The sequence below is a fragment of the Drosophila tropicalis genome, unplaced genomic scaffold (genome assembly GCF_018151085.1).
Source record: "Drosophila tropicalis isolate 14030-0801.00 unplaced genomic scaffold, ASM1815108v1 contig_993, whole genome shotgun sequence".
NCBI classification, from domain to species: Eukaryota; Metazoa; Arthropoda; class Insecta; order Diptera; family Drosophilidae; genus Drosophila; species Drosophila tropicalis.
In genome coordinates, this window is record NW_027173497.1 from 597,042 (window position 1) to 614,821 (window position 17,780).

Sequence of the window (17,780 nt, forward strand, 5' to 3'; positions counted from 1 at the left end):
AATCAGAACTGGTACGAATATGGAATATCTTCGCATTTGCATTGGAAAATCAAGTGTAAATTACTTTAAAGCTTGACTTGGCTGAATTGTATCCGCAAAAGAAAACTTCCCACAACTGTCCATAGGATTTTGGCGCATGGAGGAAACACAGAGTATAAGTGTCTGCTATGCCTTTTTACTAAAATGTTTTCTTATTCTTCCCTCATTCCCTAAGCAAAGCATTTCCTCGTGCAATCACATACAGTTTATGTAGCGATTCGTCTGTGTGTGTATGCATGAGCTCTGTTTAATTGTAAGACCAATGACGTAATAGGCAGCGGGCAGAGCTGGGAGCAGAGCCGATTTATATTGACTGTATCTTGTGTTCTATTTATCCGATCAGATTCAAATTGGGATCTCAGGTTTTATATAATATATTATCACATACATATATAAACTACATAGCGACACTCCAACTTCTTCACCTACTTTTCGTATAAAACTATATGATATAGTGGACCGATACTAGAGATACTTCATCTTACCCGGGTTATAGGTAACTCAAATACCAAGTTTCATCCAAATACTTCTTAAGATGGCTGAATAATTTCTAATAAGGAGATAAAATGCCTGATATGCTGTAAAACATTAGTATCGTTTAGCGAACAAAAGCTTAGTAAGTTATGGAATGAGCCTCCAGCTACCATAACTGACACCGTTGCTCCTTTCATTCATATCTGTCGAAGATAAAATTTCATCATCGTTTCGAGATCTATGTTTTAATCGTAACACGCAACCCCTAACAATAAAGGTATTTTCATGAGAGTCCCAAAATTGAAAGCCCTCACCAACACACCAAGAAACTTTGCAAATTTGATTTGTCGAGTGTATGACGACATGAGTCCGAATGCCGTGTTCTAGCAATGATTTTTCGTTCAAATTACTAAGTAGGGCTCTCATAATAACTTTGATAACCCCTTCTTTAAGGTGTTCGAAATAGCGAGGCACAGTGTATACACTTTTCTGGGACTCGAACCAGGATCATTGTTGTTCAGTTGCTTAAATATCTGGGCCACTTAGGCAACTCAGCTACCGAGTACTGCATAGTAATAGTAGAGCATACTCAAGCAACTCAAGTATTTATACCATGCACCCAAAGGGTGAAATTATATATTCAAGTTGCCAAAATGTATGTAACAGGCAAAAGCAAGCTTTTCCGACCCCATAGTGTATATACATTCTTGATCAGCATCAACAGCCGAGACGATCTAGCCATGTCCGTCTGTCCGTCCATATGAACACCTAGATCTCAGAGACTCTTAGAGCTAGAGCCTCCAAATTTGGCATGTACACTCGTGTAATATGTACGGTCATAGCCACACCCCCCGCAAATTAAAGGAAACCGATTTTCTGAAAGACTAAATTAGTTAGAGACACCGAATTTGATATGTGTACTAGAATAGTATGGGCGCAGATTTTGTACATTTGGTCTTCGAAATTTCCAATTTTTGGTTTCGCCTAGTGCATGGTATACCGAAGTCGGTGAGACTATATACTTACTTCATTTTGCACAGCAACTCCAATATCCGAGAGAAATCAATACAGTTACAGTTTCTGGGAGAGCATTTGAGAAAAGTTAAGTGGCTTTATTGTTAATATAAATATTTCAGTTAGCAGATTTACACACACATTTATTTGCATTTGTGGATTTTTTTAAATGACATTACAACACATCCGGATTGTTGCCTATGCCAGTCATTAACTCTACAATTATTAACTTACAGATATGGCATACATATATTTATTTACACTTTTGTATCACAGATAATAGTTAATAAATAGCATTCTATTGACTCTTAACATTATTTAATTGAAAATACTGATGTCGAAATATTATGTTAGTATGTTTATATGAAGGTTCGCCAAATATTCCATTAATGCATGTTTCTAAACAGTTACATATTCATATATATGCATATGCGTTTTCCTTTAGTTGTATAGTTAGCGGAAAGTTCCACTAACAGTGATTTATAAATTGCAAAGGGTTTAGTTAAATGAGTTACAAGTAAATGAACTTAGACATTGCATAGTACAGTAGTTGTTACTCATAGCATTAAAAGCTGAATTCTTACTCTGATAAATGTGCTCCAAACGATCGCTGTGTGAGTTTTCCGTGTCATTAATCTCAACGCCGAATGACGTCAAACTCTATACACCCATTCCCCATTCCCCACCTTTCCCGCCCCACAAATCACTTATACTAATAACGTTGTCTCTCAGGCATTGCCAAGACTGCAGCACAAGTAAACAGAGCACCCAGGGAAAGACGCGCCCTCATAATTTACTGTTTGAACTGTGTGTTTGCGACGTGTGGCTTTGTGAGCGTTTTAGTTTCAGTTGAGGAGTGTAAATATGCTAATTAACATTACAGTAAAATAATTAACAATATAATAGAAAAAAAAAGTTTTATTGCCATACTTATGCTACGTTTATTGCAAAATAATTAGTGGGGGTTATCGCTGTCACCTCTTTAATAATTATAAGTTTGCACAATTTCTTTTGGGCCTGTGTATTAAGATGTGTGAAAACAGTTTTCTATTTGTGTATGTTGCTACTTGCAGTTGATTCAAAGCCAACTGGTACACATTAGGAATCGGGTCGGCTCCCCGCCAGGTAACCGCTGCTGTTTGTATAGACATTACTCCCTCCGTTACTGTATACAAAGTTTGTCATTGATACTACGGGTGCTGTTCCCGGAGCGCCAAGTGACTGACCCGAGCAGCTACTGCTATTGTTGTTGTTACTATTAGCGTTGTTGTGATGATTGTTCAGCTTCATATTTGGAGGAGTCTGTGGTGGAGTATCGGGCTGGATCTCGGAAAACCCCATTCTTGTCGGTAAGGGAGGAAGTGGATACGATTCGCGGTGAATGTTTATGGTAGTAGGAGCCTTGTTGGTGACTGACACCACTGTCGGCCCCGACCCCGGCCCAATGTGCATTCCCATTGCTTCGGTATACACCGTAGGTATCCGCGAATATGGCGATGCGGCGGCGTAACTGTTCATCATATTCAGCGGCGAACTTAGATTCACTTGAGGCCCTATCATTGTATTGTTCGAATGGATAGCTGACGTCTGAGATTGAGGGGGGGCTCACCATGTGGTGCTGGTGCTGTACTTGAGCCGTCTCTGGCTCTGATGTTGACACTTGAGTTGGAGGATAAAAATTCTGGCCAAGATATACCGTAGGAGGTGGAGTTTTGCAGGCGACTGTGTCGGCCACACTCCAGATTTTGGGCTTGTTCGCCGGTACTGGTATGCCACAGTCTCTGCTTAGCGGGTTTTTTTGAACAGCGTAATCACTAGCGTCTTCTTGACCATATCCAGAATAAAAGTAGGGAGCCGGCATCGGGTGCTGGTGATCCGGTGGCTGTTGTTGCTGCTGGGCATGCGCATAGGATGAATACGTTGAATGTATTGAGAGCGGATTAAAGTGGGCAGAGCCATAGGATGCAATACCCCGCATTGGCATCATATTTGTATTTGCCGATTCTCGTTCTGCTCTCTGATCGTCGTTTACCTCTTTTTCTACCTTTCCAAGCTCCGCTTTAATATGCTGATTGTTAGGATCTGGTGATTAGAATTTTGGAACGTGCAGCGAACGCCCAAATAAATTTAATTATTTCAAGTCAAAAGCGGAAGTCCACAAGTTCTAAGAGGACTAAGGAACTTCGACGCAAAAGCTAGCAGCTGTTACAAAGAAAAACCCTTGATGTTGCTGGTGGGCGTTGATGCGTACAACCCTCGAGCACCAAAACAACGGAGCAACAGAGCAACTTAGCAAAGGAAAAAGCTTTCAGTTACAAAATATTCGAGTTTCCGCCAACTACAGTTGACGCTTCTCTGTTTGCGTTTACGTTTACTATGACTGTTCTCATAGGCGGGAAATATAAGTATATGTGTGTATATGTATGTATATATAAATGTAACATGTAGCCCACAGACTGAAAGCAAGGCCACTTCTTTAGAGTTTTGTATTGCGAAATACAGGCGCAAGGCCACTTTGCCAACAACGTACTGTGTACTTCCGGGGGAGGATGACGCCTTTTCTGTCAGACAAATAAACGGACAATGTCATCGGGCAGACAAAGATTGTATAACATTCGTTTCGCCACATAAATTCTATTTAAAAGCCTACTGCCACAAATCTACAGTGGGGGCGGACAAGTCAAAGCACATTCCCAAAAGAACAACATGACCGAAACAAAAAGAAATTAGCCTAGGGGCAGACACCGGGGCATTTGATAAGGTCATTGACAGAGGGCTAAAAACTAGGCAACTGCTTACCAAATGTATCAGCTGGTAGTTTCGGTCCATCGCAGACATCCTTGTCCTTTTCGTCGTCGGACATCAGGTTATCATCGTCATCTTCCGTCTTATTTTTTGGCTCCCATGTCATCTTGTTTTCTTTCTTCAGCCGGCGTCGCGCATTTGCAAACCACGTCGACACCTGAGTAAGTGTCATTTTGGTAATAATTGCTAGCATAATTTTCTCGCCTTTAGTAGGATAGGGATTCTTTTTGTGCTCACTTAGCCACGCCTTCAGAGTCGCAGTAGACTCACGAGTGGCGTTCTTCCTGCGCGCGGCGAGATCATAGTTCGGTCCGTACCTGCATTCAAAAATTAAACAACATTTGTCAAGCAAAGGCATAGTGAACACCAGCACATAAGAACTACAAAAACAAAGCATTGCAACAAAATCAATAGACTTTTCCGGTGAATTGTTATTTAAAGCGAGTTTCCTTATCAGCATTTAAGTAAATTACAATTTGAGTTGTCAAATCCTGGAACTGAACACTGAACAAAATGTAACTCCGTCTTACCCATGATCATATGGTTGGAGTTTAAGTTATGTTTTTAAAATTAGTATGTGTTATTAATGATGATTACTGATTAATTTGCGAATGAACAAACAAACTCTGTGTGAAATCGGTCCATAAACATTATTCAAACACACAAAATAAACAATGGAAGAATGAAGTCTACATTTCGATTTTGTTTTCATCATACATATGTATGTATGTATGTATGTATGTATGAACATTCATTTCAATGCCAATATCTACTTAATAAATAGTAACAACAAATAAAGATTTAATTGAAAGACAGTAGTTTCGCTTAGGCGTCTTGTGTTTAAATAACCAAATATATTAACTCGAATGCTCTTAATGCTCACCCATAAGCCGCGAGTGTTGGATCATAGGAGTAGAAACTTGTGGTTGACTGTAAACCGGCTGAAGCCCATGCATTCATGTCGGTACTGGCGTTAGAGTCCTTCATGCCATACGGATTACTCTGAAATCAATTAACGAAAAGTCATTAGGCATTAGTCGGAAAATCATTATACGCCCAGCATTCTGAGCTATGACTGTACACGGAATCGTTTGAGTGTTCCAAGATCAGATGAATAATTAAAGCAGCTATTAATTACTACCCTCAAGTCGCTCAGTCGACAGTGTCAATCACTCTTTCTTACCAGTGGTGCGTAGAAGGCCGAGTTGTCAACTCCGATACTTGGATAAGGATTCTGTTCATTTGAGGGATACGGACCGCCGTACACCCCAATTCCAGCCGAAGGTAGCGCCATTCTAGAGTATCCGCCGATTGTCAGATGTGTCGATTCATACTGGCACGAGCACACGGTGTGTCCCGTTACAGGATCCGTGATAATTCGCCTTCCGTTTTCGCAGCAGGATGTACTCTCAGGGCCATTTACATGGACCTCTGATTCCAGTACTTTTACTGCTCCTCCCCCACTTTTACTAGTCGCCATTTTATTATCATTTCCAGACTTGTCATCGGCGAGTCCCGCGCTTGCTGACTTTTGCTGGCCCTGTCCTGACTGCGAATTGGCGCCTGGACTTAAAAGACCAGTTGTAATTCCAGTTGTAGTGGATCCGGCTGACGGACTAAGCGATGCTTCGTTCGTATTTGATAACGGCGATCCGTCATGAGCACTCTGGCTGTCAGTAGTAGCCGTCAGCAACTAAAAACAGCAATAGAAATACATTTTGGACATCAACAAGATATATGTAACTGCTATAAAATATATATGCACATATTTGAAAATTGCTCTCAGCGCGACAAATAAGTCGAATTCATGAGTCCGATTAAAAATATAATTTTAATTAATTGACATGCCTTTTTGCAAACTACAAACACTTTGAAACCAATTCTAAAATCTAGATGTTCATACAGACGAATTCTGACGTCTTTATTATCCAAAAGTATACATTCCTCAGCATCTATTTTTTATAGTTGCCCTGATCCGTACATTACCGAAAAATGGCAAGTGTACCTACATTTTAAAGAAGCTTTAATACAATACTTATATACTTTTTGCCCACAAACTGAGGGTTTAGTTTGCTCATAAAGAAACAGAAAAACAGATGGATACTGCACACTTTTAGTATACCTTTAGCAAGGGTATAAAAAACTTCACCACGATCAAATACTTAAAACAGGTGATGCAGTGCATTGTAGTGAATGTTCAATTTGAATGCGGACTGGGACGAGGACAGAGGAGAGCACAAGAGCCGGTCGAAAGCAACAAAGCAGATTAAGATGATATCTTCAAATGTCAAAATATTTTATTGGCTTGGCGCATTTTGCGATCCGTTCCATCTATTTTCACTTCATTAATTTTCAATTTATCACAGTCAGATTTGAGATAGGCTGTTTCTCAGTTGAGACTAAGGTTCAAACTCAGGCTCAGGCTCAGGTTCAGCCACAGGGGCTCGGAAACGGGGACACATATTTGAAGAGGGTATATATCCCAAGTATCGGAGGTCCGATCAACCGTTCTACCATTTTTTCGAACGAGGCACCGCGAGCAAAGGGCAATCTAATCGGATGAGGATGTAGGCACGCAGGTATGCGCATGGCTGACAACCACAGTGAATTGGCGAAACCTAATGAAACAACGTAGAAGTTATATAAGCCAGCAACACTGTATATGCAGGCTCTTGGATCAGCTAGGGAAATCATACAAACAGACCAAAACAATCGAAAACTCAATGTGCCTAATCATCTGTATGGGTAGGTTTTATTTTAACTTTAGGCGACCCGCCGCTCTGTCGATCTGACGTCAACTCTAATGTAAGAGATTGATTTTATTCCAAACGCACATTATCAAGAAATCTGTAATATAACGCAATCATTGCATTTTACAAGACCAGCAATATGGGGTCAACTGTTTTTACTTTTTATCTTATATGCACATATGTATGTATGTCTATCCACAATCCATCAAGGCTTCTGCACACAACTCGATCGTCTCGTAAAATAATAATGGTAATTCAAAGCTCATGAGCTGTTTTCAACACCTCATGCAAGTATCTAATCGCAAGATAATTTGCTTTTGACGGCAGTCATCGGCCTGTCCTTCGAGCTAAATCACAAAACTTTACCATAATAAAAGCATTTCATGAATGAAATCTAATGAATTCTGAATGAACGACCATTGACCGGGAGAATCTTAGTGGTCAGAGAGCCGCTCCGCACTAAATGTAACGAAGCCATTGAATTAAATTAAAAAAATCAAAAAACACAAAAAACACAAAAAATAAAAAAACACGGAAAGAGAAAAGAAAAACACGACAAGTGGCTCAGGCTGCCCATCTTCCACATTGCCTCCTGCTAACGTACAAAACGCTGCGCGCGCTCGTTTCTTATTGTTTTTTATTTTTGTATGCGATTCGAACATCAATTTCAGTTTTTGTGGTCGCCCATAAAAAACGCATATCGGCAACGTCGACGACAGCCAACCAGCGGATTCAGACGCGGTCGCACACGCTGGTAGAAAGTGGTCAAACGAAGGCGAAGAGGACCGACAAGCAGTGGTTATTATCGGCACGCAAGTCAGTTTATTTTTAATGGTTCTCACTCACCCACTGCATTTTGGGCTAAAGGAAGTGTAGTGATGAAAGCTCCGACGAAGTTTATCGCATGGTAAACATAAATAGGATAAAGGAGCAGATGACTGACTTCAGTCTCGATTTGCACATTGCGGAAATGTAAAAAGTGCCGGACACCAAAAAACCTTGTCTTTAATACGTGCTGTAACACAAAGCACATACAAATCAACAATAGCTTAACTACGGTAGATACCTCTATCCAAAATGTTATAACATTTATCTAAAAAATTATACTTGTAAGTGGATTTCCAAAGCATTGTTAATATTATGATTATCTTTGTTAGCATTAGATAAGAATGAAACTTAAAACTTGTTCAGACTACTTTTATTGCATGCTGTCTTTTTAGAGCAGCAGCTACCTGATTCTGGGTTGTTCTCAGTCAATTGTCAGGACTATGTATATCTGACCAACGGCTCAACGATTTGGACAATTTTCATTAAACTATCAGACTTTGTGGAACTGTAGTTCTGTTACGTCCAATTTTAAAGCAAAACTGTCAATCCGGGAAAGTAAACAATGCACGTCGTTCCACACAACAACACTTGAGAATGAAAATCTCTTGGCTGTTGAATGGGCTACCAAAGGAAATCGTAGTACGTAGTATAAAAATCAATATGGGTGAATCAGCATGTCTCGTATGTTAATCTACATGCTTGCCACGGTGCCTATCGGTGCCACTGCAGTGCCTTTGAAGTGCACATCCGATTCCATATAGCAACGATGTTGAACAGCATAATGCAAAGAGATGGAAAACGTGGTGGCCACCCGCACCAACCTTGGCTAAGATGTTTGCAAAACTGGTGCCGTCAGTTTACGGTTATTAATTTTATGATTTATGTTGAAGCTTACAAAACCGCCTCCAAGACCGAGGGCCACCCTGTCAATTTCCAATTGCTCATTTCGTACATGTACATCTACATCTGCATCTGTCTCTATGTATGTATGTACATATGTATGTACGTACCCGTATCGGTATGGGGACTGGTGCACATATAAAAACAAAAGGAGATTGGATTGGCTCTCAGGAGCCGTCGTTATTTTAGCCGTTGCTGGCGACGGTGTGTTGGTAATGGCTGTTGTGGTTATTGGTGCTGCAGTTTCGTTGCTACTGCTGGGATGCGTTTTTTGCTTTTTTCCTTTACTCCTAACGAGAACTGCCAAACAAAGAAGACTGCTGGAATAGTGATAGCTGCAGCACTACAATACGTACACACAGTACATACATACATACATATATGCACATACAAATGTTTGTACACACATGTAGGTAGGCGTTTGTTGTCGTCAGTCAACCCCAACATTGCAGCACCGACGCGTCCGTACTAACGGATAAACGCACAACGGAAAACAATAAGCTTAAATAAAACGAACTGGGAGAGGAGAGGCCCGGCAAGTTCCTACTTACAAGCATGTACGCATATGTATGTATATGTAGATATACATACATACGAGTACATATTGAAGTCTTTGCCTGGGATCCAGACAAGGGGACCCTGTCTCAATGGTTCGGTTGTATTTGGCATATTCTCACATTCTACCAAAAGATTGCGACGTACCCCTGTATGTTACGTCTCTCTGGCCCGATTTCTGATCCTGTCCTCTGATAGTCCGTCCTCTGTCCAAATGAAGGTACGAGCATGCCAATACAAGCACTAGCACCAAAATGCCATATTCATGCATCCGCGCAAGACATCCCGATGTGTTTTTGCTAATGCGAGTGAGTTGCTGCCTTATGTTTTTTTGTTTTGTGTTTCATCGTCGTCGTTTTTTGTACTTTGTTCTTTTATTGAATTAACTTCAGTTCCAGCTTCAGTAGTTGGTCCATGGAACAACTCTTTTTCTTATTGCTGCAGTGGCTTTCACTGTTTGCATTAAAAATTCATAAATCAATTATGGAATTCACATTGCAAAATATTAGTTTTTTCTCGCATCATTTGGAATCACATTGGCAATACCATACTACAGACCCGGACCCCTATCAAAGCTAATGCAAGGCAGAGGGATTCAGGACATTGGCCGACAGAATGTTTTGACGCTTCGCTTCGTTTCGATTCAATTCGTTACGACTTTTTAGCTTGAGAATTTTAGTTATTTTGCAATAAAATGCGTGAACTGCTCGCTTGGGAAGCTAAGAATTTTGTTCCACGCAAAGACACTTCGTGGCAACTGGCAACTGGCTACTGGCTACTGGCAACTGGCAACCGGGCATCCGTCATACTTGTGTACATATAAATACACAGTTGGTAGCTGCTGTAGTGCCAGACGTTGATTAAATTCATACATATATTGCATATGTCAACTTTTTTTGTCTCATATTTGGAATGCCGTCTTGGCGTTGAAATTAAAATTAAATGAATGAAATCAACTTTTAATTCGAATTGATCTGCCAAGTCCATCTCGAAATACTTGCAGACTTGTGTAGATATGTATGTACACACATATGCAAATTGATTGCTCATACATCCAATTAACCGTAAGAATAATAATAGGTTTAAGTCTGATGCGTTTTTAAATTAAAGTAACCTACGTCCATTTGTATAAACGTACATATGTATGTACATACATATATTCTTTGAACTCAGACATCTGTCGCATGTGCACCTTCATACAAGTGTATTTACATTTGTAAGCTAATGTCGATAAACTAAAAGGCTATCTATTATCATTATCAAGGGTTTCAGCAAAGAGACGTAAGTCTTAAGTGCAGCGTACCGTTAATGAGGTTTTATAGTCTGTTACGAATCTCCACATCCAAGTGACCGCACCCTGCCAAAATTATCGTACATAGTTTGCACATAGAACAGAAAGCGGTAAGGATGCACGAATATCTTCAGCCATAATTACAGTCGATAACTAAGCGGTAATTATTTTAATTACTATAATTCTGTAACTTTGCATATTATAGCCAACCTCATTCCGGTCATTTTAACATAAATTATGGCCTATAAGGTTTACACGTACGACAAGATACACACAAGATTGTCTGTTGACAAACGCGGCAAGGGAAAAGCAGCAACGATATTCGCACTGCTGGAGTCATTAACTAGAGCACAGGCCCACAGCCTACCGCGTCGCTAGATCACCTTACAAGGCCACAAAAGGTCATAGTCCTTCTCCTCCTCACACCGACCAAAGGTAAAAGCATAGCAATTTGAATTACTGTATCGCTTGTTATCCCTACTACAGATACCGATACCCAATTATCAATAGAGCCTGTTAATGAAATCTGTTACAATGCAGGACTAGGCATCTGAATACGCGGCGTTTGTTCAAAATACTTGAATGGAAAGCTTCTGTCAAAATCTTAGACTACTTAAGACTTGGTAAAGATATTGTATCTGATTAATCGGCTTTGGACCTTGTGCTTACCTCGTTTTCCGCCGGGTAGTTATATCCAAACTGCGCATATGCAGCCATTGTTGCCGTCTTCTTTTCCTAAATAGCTGTTTTTTTCGTCTTTTTCCTTTTCGAGAGTGTAGCACTGCAATAAAACAAAAACGCGAGTAAAACGAGAGTGCCGCGCTCTGGGGGGCCTGCTCCCTGCAAGGTGGCGGAAGCCGCCGGGATGATGCTGCTACAAGGGCTTGTGGCACACGGCGCCCAACCACTATGGTGTGTCACGGGGTAGTTGGGTACCCAGAATCCGCGTGCGTGCTCGACTGCGAGAAAGCAACTAAGCACTCTTTGCGCTTTTGTTATTTGTTGGTTTGTCGGGTTATGTGCTATTGCTGTTGCTATTGCTTTTGCTGTTATTGTTGATGCTGTTCTTGTTGCGGGCCTTGTTGAAAATTGATAAAACAAATTGTCGATGTCGAGCAGTTCTGTTAATGTCGCCGGAGCCGGAAAATGTTTTGTTTGTTATGTGGGACTTTACCGTTTTATTTTTTTAGTTCATGTTTACGTATTGACTTTGGGCTCTTTTCCTACAGCTGTTTGAGCACCGTCAGCCACTAGTATAAATACAAATAAAACCACAAATACAAATCTGAGCTTAAAGTGTTTGTGGCAAACAGATTAGTTGTTTTGTCGGCGGCCTAATGAACAAACTCGTAAATGTAAATGTGATCGGTTAGAGTTATTTCTTCAAGAGTACCGCTTCAGTAGATTCAGTTAATTATCAAATTATTAAATTATAAAAATTGTTTCACTTTTCCAACAAATGTACGCATTTGCATTTGAAAACGTACATTCTAATTGGTAAACTTATATTACACGAAAAAAAATCGCTTTGCGCTTGTTCTATTCCCCTTGCTTCCGGTTAAGAGTTAAGTGTTTCAGTCAGTGAAATGAGTTCTTCAAATTCTCAACCGAGTCGCGACGAGTTGAAATTTTACTAACTGCTACAGCACAGGCTCTGCCGAGCTGTGCACTTATTCGCGTTTGAACACAAACTGGTATGCCACACAGTCACAGTCACGGGCACAGCCACTAGCACAAGCACATGCACGAGGTCGCTTAGGAGAAAGAGACGGCATGTACCGAAGAGAGCTGCACAAGGCAGCTGTGCAAACAGTTGAACGTTTTCGATTGGCTGGAGTGGTTCGAGAAAGAGAAGAGTGCAGTTTCTGTTTCATTCGCTCGTTGTGTGTGGCATTGGTGAAACTGAAACGGGGAGTGCCTTCGGGTTGCGTGAGCATTCTTCTAGCCAGGGCTTAATGAATTGGAGTACGCCCACCCTGCCGACTGGAAGTTGTAGCAGAGAAAACGAGCAACGACGACTTGTATATTACTCGATTCTACTCCCATCCTTCTCGATGTCAATCTGCTGGAAACAATTCTATGGCGAACGGTGATCGAAAGTCCTTCTTATTGGTACCGAATTTCAACTAAACTCGCCTTTCCCAATCGCCTGTTTAAATTATAACAAAAATTTATGAATTTACATTTATACATACATACATATGTACATACATATGTACGTACACCACATGTATACATCCTAACATATAAATATACATCATAGAATACGTATGTACATATGTACATCCAAAATGAATTTGTGGCTATAACTAATTCTTAATTGAATTTATGCTGGATTTAAATCTATCTAAATAGAATTTGATCCTTTTAAGACGCTTTTGTAAAGTTATAAAGTTGAATAAATATCCCTTAAATTAGCATTGATTGGCTACATTTTGCTAACTAAGACCTTAGTGAAAGAAAACTGGAATTCAGCTGTTCGATATGGTATTTAAGCATATAGACATTAAATTATTTTAATGCATTGAAGTACTCGAGACATGATCATGAGGGCTGATCGATGCCGCCAACAAAAAAATACATATTACTATATTATATGGAACTGTATTCTTTGGCTAGCGGAGCTATTAGGGCAATCAACATACTAACCTTTTTGAATATACGATAAAAAAAAAATTGTGATAGGCTATTTATTATACATATGTAAGCTATACATACATTTGTACATATGTGTCAGTTTACAATATAATCATTTGATTTTAATACAAAATTTTCTGATTTATAGAATTGTATTATCGAGATGAACTGAAACAGACTCGATGTCAATTTTAAAGTTTGATAACTAATGAGAAAAACCCAAATTTTTTTAGTCCGATTTCTGTTGTGATAGTCTAGGTTTTAACTTTGATTTTCTGGTTAGCATATAGACTTTTCCGCACGTTTCTTCGTCGTCTCCATTACATAGGATTTCGTAAATAACGTTGCTCTTATTTGAATTTTGGACTTGGTTTTGTAAAAACGGTGCCTTAAAGGTCTTCTTCTTTATTATAAAATGTAGATTGTGATAATCTTTCTGACAATTGGGGGACATACATACATACATGACAGACATAAACTTCTTTTGTTGGTCATTAATTTCTTGTTTATTGTCAGGATTTTTGAATCGTTTGAATAGTGTTTTAATTACATAGTCTGGAACGTGTTCGTCCTGATGACATTGCTTTTCCGCACCATTTAGGTTAAGGTTTGTTTCCTTGTCTGATTACTATTTAGCCTAGATGGTGTAATTTTTCATCCTATTCCAATTCCATTTTGAGTTTTAGGTTTCTGTGACAAGAGTTTAATGTTCTGGGCGTACTTTGAAGGTCAAACCATCAACATACATATTTCGTATTACTCTTGGTGGTCTGCTTGATTTTTCAAAGTATTGTCCAAAAGCTCCTCCATTACATCGGCATTCCTTTACAGAATTTCACTAGGTCCATAAATATTAATTTTGGTATCTTTGTGTGTTCCATTTCCATCCAGTCCATCTCTTGTAGTGTTTAGTGCTAGATCGATTGGAATAGTTGGAAATAAGAAACTAGATCGAAGGATATTAATATTCTATCAGAACCCTCACGAGCTTCTCGACCAATGGCATAAAGAATGTTTAGATTGTTTATTCATAAACCTGGGCTGGCTTTTGGCTGGACCGGGGGGGCTGGTCTAGGTTGAGTAGTCACCGGCCGGTGTATCTGAGCTGCTGGCCTGCAGGGTACTTTCGGAGAATGCTAAGGTGTTCCATATTTGTGTATTACAAGAGCTCTGGGCTTACCTACAGAATAAACCAAACGTACAAAATCATTTGGTAGTTTGTAATATAAAATCTAAAAATCCTGTATCACAAAGCTCTTTTGGGAAAATCTGTGGTAATGAGTTCCAACCGTTATAATATAAGTTTAAATTTTTTAGTTTTTACCTTAACTGGATTTCATGTTTGCATATACTGGGCCTTTCGCTTTTTGCCTCAGCCTGTTGCACAATTACAATAAAAGTCATATGTGCATGTGTATAGAAATATGTATGCACATGCATGTGTCTATGTGAGGCATTCTCTATTATGTGGTTACTGAGTATGAAAATAGAATGACACTGCAACTAGGCACGCCTTGGTCCACTTTGAGAAGCGGTACACTTGAACAAATTCTAATTTATGAAAATTTAGGGTCCGAATGCACGTCGGATGAACTAAAAATTTTAAGGAATTCTTGTAAAACGAGAGTTTGAGAGTTTGGGTGTTAACATGCTATTATTTATTATAATTTGCATGTTTCTTTGAACATGGATACGCATATCATGTTTTCGTATAGGGATAAATTTACAACACCAACATGCGTATAGTGAAACGATCTGTTTACTTGAGTAGAAATACCCGACTGTTAGGATCATTATCATTACTGGCTGAGTGCCTGTCTGGATCTGAGTGCTTGTCTTCTATGCTTGGTGGCGCCAGGAAATCTAATACTCTCCTTTAAATCCGTAATCACGAGCCACAAAGCTTAATGCAGGGGACAGCCTTATCCGGCCTAATGGAAATGCGTATTAGTAGAATTGATTTAATTTTTCGATGGTTGTGGTGATGAGAACTGGACCATATGCTGCATTTCACTTGTCTAAGACTCAGGAAACTTGCTTTTTACTGTCAAATTGACAATTTGTTCGACAGCCACTCACTCGTTTTGCGTTACACCGTAAACTTGGGCTTAAACTTTTTTGTTGTTTCAATGGACACAACCTTTAGATTATATTGGAAACAATTTAAATGTAGATTTGCTCGAAATATTATCCTTTGACACCAGGTGTGGCAATTCTGCCGCACACTCATGAAGATACACTTATGTACATACATATATACGCATACATACATACATACATATGTAAATACGTTTATTGTATATATATTGTCCTTTGCGTCGGTGTGTGTTGTGTGTGTGAGTGTGTGTCCCATAGCCTGGTGAGAGAGTTAAGGTAGAAGAATCAAGAGCACCAGCTGCACGAACAGAAGTGCAAGTACTCCCAGCCCAACCCCTCCCATTCTGCTGCTTACTTAAGTGTTGTTTCATGTCACCTGAAAACCATTTGGACATTAAATTGTCGCTTTTCAGTATATGGCACACCCACATACACACATTCATCCATTTGAATATATGTACATACATATGTATGTATGTATGTACATATGTGTATACACACATGAAGTTAGATACACCTCTCATGCTTCTTCTTCTGATGGGAAAGCAAAAATAAAAAAATAAAAATAAAAAAAATGTCCAAATTAAAGTCTCTGCTTTTAAGTTTATTGAAACAAATGTACACCTATGCATAGCAAAATCATCTCCCAAATGATAAACAAGATATTACTATGTGTAGTTGCCATAACACGTACAAAAGGACTCAATGCAAATTGCTGAAAATAAATTTGTTTTCATTCATTCCTTTAGCTCCAGGGGGTGACATGTTTCATAATTAAACACTGAAGATTGTGTGACAAATTGCATAGGTCCTTATAGACGCATTTGACTATTTTAATTGCTTCCGCAGAGAACTTTTTGCGTTCTGAGCCAACTTTATTGTGTGCGTGTGTATGTATGTATGAATCTACTCCATTTTGTAAGCGAACAGTGCAATGGCATAGAGAGACATTGTGGAATCAATCAACGCAGAGGTGGCGAAGACGATGGCACCATCGTCATCAATTTGTGGGCTGTGTTATCAGCCACGTTGATATCGTATCAACACCCGGCATCTTATCGTCCACTTGAAAATGAAATTGCCGCTCAAACAAAACTAAAGCGTATACAACATTTTACAAACAATCACAAATGGAAACATACTTATCTACTCACTTTTCAAAACAAATCAACAAATCGGTGCTCTTTATGGTTCAAGTGCCATCGACAATCGTTTAGACGAACTCCAGGCCCAAGTCCAAACCGATGGCCATACACATACATACATACCTACAACTTGCCGTTCCACAAACGAAGCAACAGCCCTTTCCTCTGAGTTCTTTGAGCGTGCGTTTGCTTTTGTCGGCATTTCGGAAACAACAGTCACGATTGATTGTCACTGCAATTGACGCTGATTTCTAATTTCCAATTGGTTTCCGAAACATACACACAGGTAAGTACTGATACCCGCAACCATAACTCAGGTATTATCTGTGCCAAGCCTCACATTCGAACGTGATAAGTGGCTACCCAGAGCCTTGGAGTATGGCAATTATAAGTAGATGCTTTGTATGGACAGCTGGTTTTGGCATGTGTCTCGAACGTGACAGCGATCAGTTTCATTCATATTAAGTCGAAGTTTACAGTTCCTTTTGATCGCTCAGTTCACGTTCTAGCCAAGGGCTCAAACATTTATAACAATTAAGAACTATACGAATTCGATTGGGTGTGGTGTTATTAAACAATTTTACTTTTATGTATCTGACAAGCAGAACGAAGCGATTCCCATTTCATGAAGAACATATACATACGAGCCGAGTCGATCTACAGTTATGTCCGTACGTACATACACTTAGATCTCGGACACCAATTATAAGAGTCAAGGCTTCAAAATTGGATTGACAATACATCCCAGCCTCTAAATAGAAATCTTATTGGATTACAAACTGCACTCAGTTTGGAATAATCTCTTAACAAACACAACTCACTGTCTTTTGTGTGAGCCAAATTCAAATCATACAAACTAAAACATTAAAACACATTAACGATCCCCCTCAACGACAGACCTATGTACATACATTATCTAGTACATCATCGAACTGGTGAATCGCAAATCAAGCTGATTTCAACCCTTTGTCCCACTTTCTTTCTTCCCTAAAACTATTTCCTCCACACATAACTAAATCCATCACAATCAAAATCGGGCTAAAAGTATCCAAGTTATGCGTATGAACGATCTTAACTATGTGGGCGGTAAGGGCGGAGTTGGCCGTTGGCTGGAGGCGGTGCTGAAGTGCTGTTTCGCTTGTAAGAGTAAGCGAGATGGCATATGTTTGCAATGCATCATATGTACGTTTAAAGGCAAAACTATAGGGTTTGAAATTTTAAATGCTGTGGTTTCGCCCCAAACTT

At 39.5% G+C, this 17,780-nt stretch overlaps 1 protein-coding gene across 1 annotated transcript; it reads right to left on the reverse strand.

Annotated features, from left to right (window-relative positions):
- Positions 1-1,590: 1,590 nt before the first annotated feature.
- On the reverse strand, positions 1,591-12,321 carry caup (caupolican). Its single transcript, XM_068302425.1, is given in 6 exon segments — positions 1,591-3,127; positions 3,129-3,609; positions 4,327-4,649; positions 5,216-5,334; positions 5,516-6,025; positions 11,326-12,321. Coding segments are annotated over 6 exon segments (1,983 nt in total). The 5' UTR covers positions 11,374-12,321; the 3' UTR covers positions 1,591-2,625.
- Positions 12,322-17,780: the final 5,459 nt, after the last annotated feature.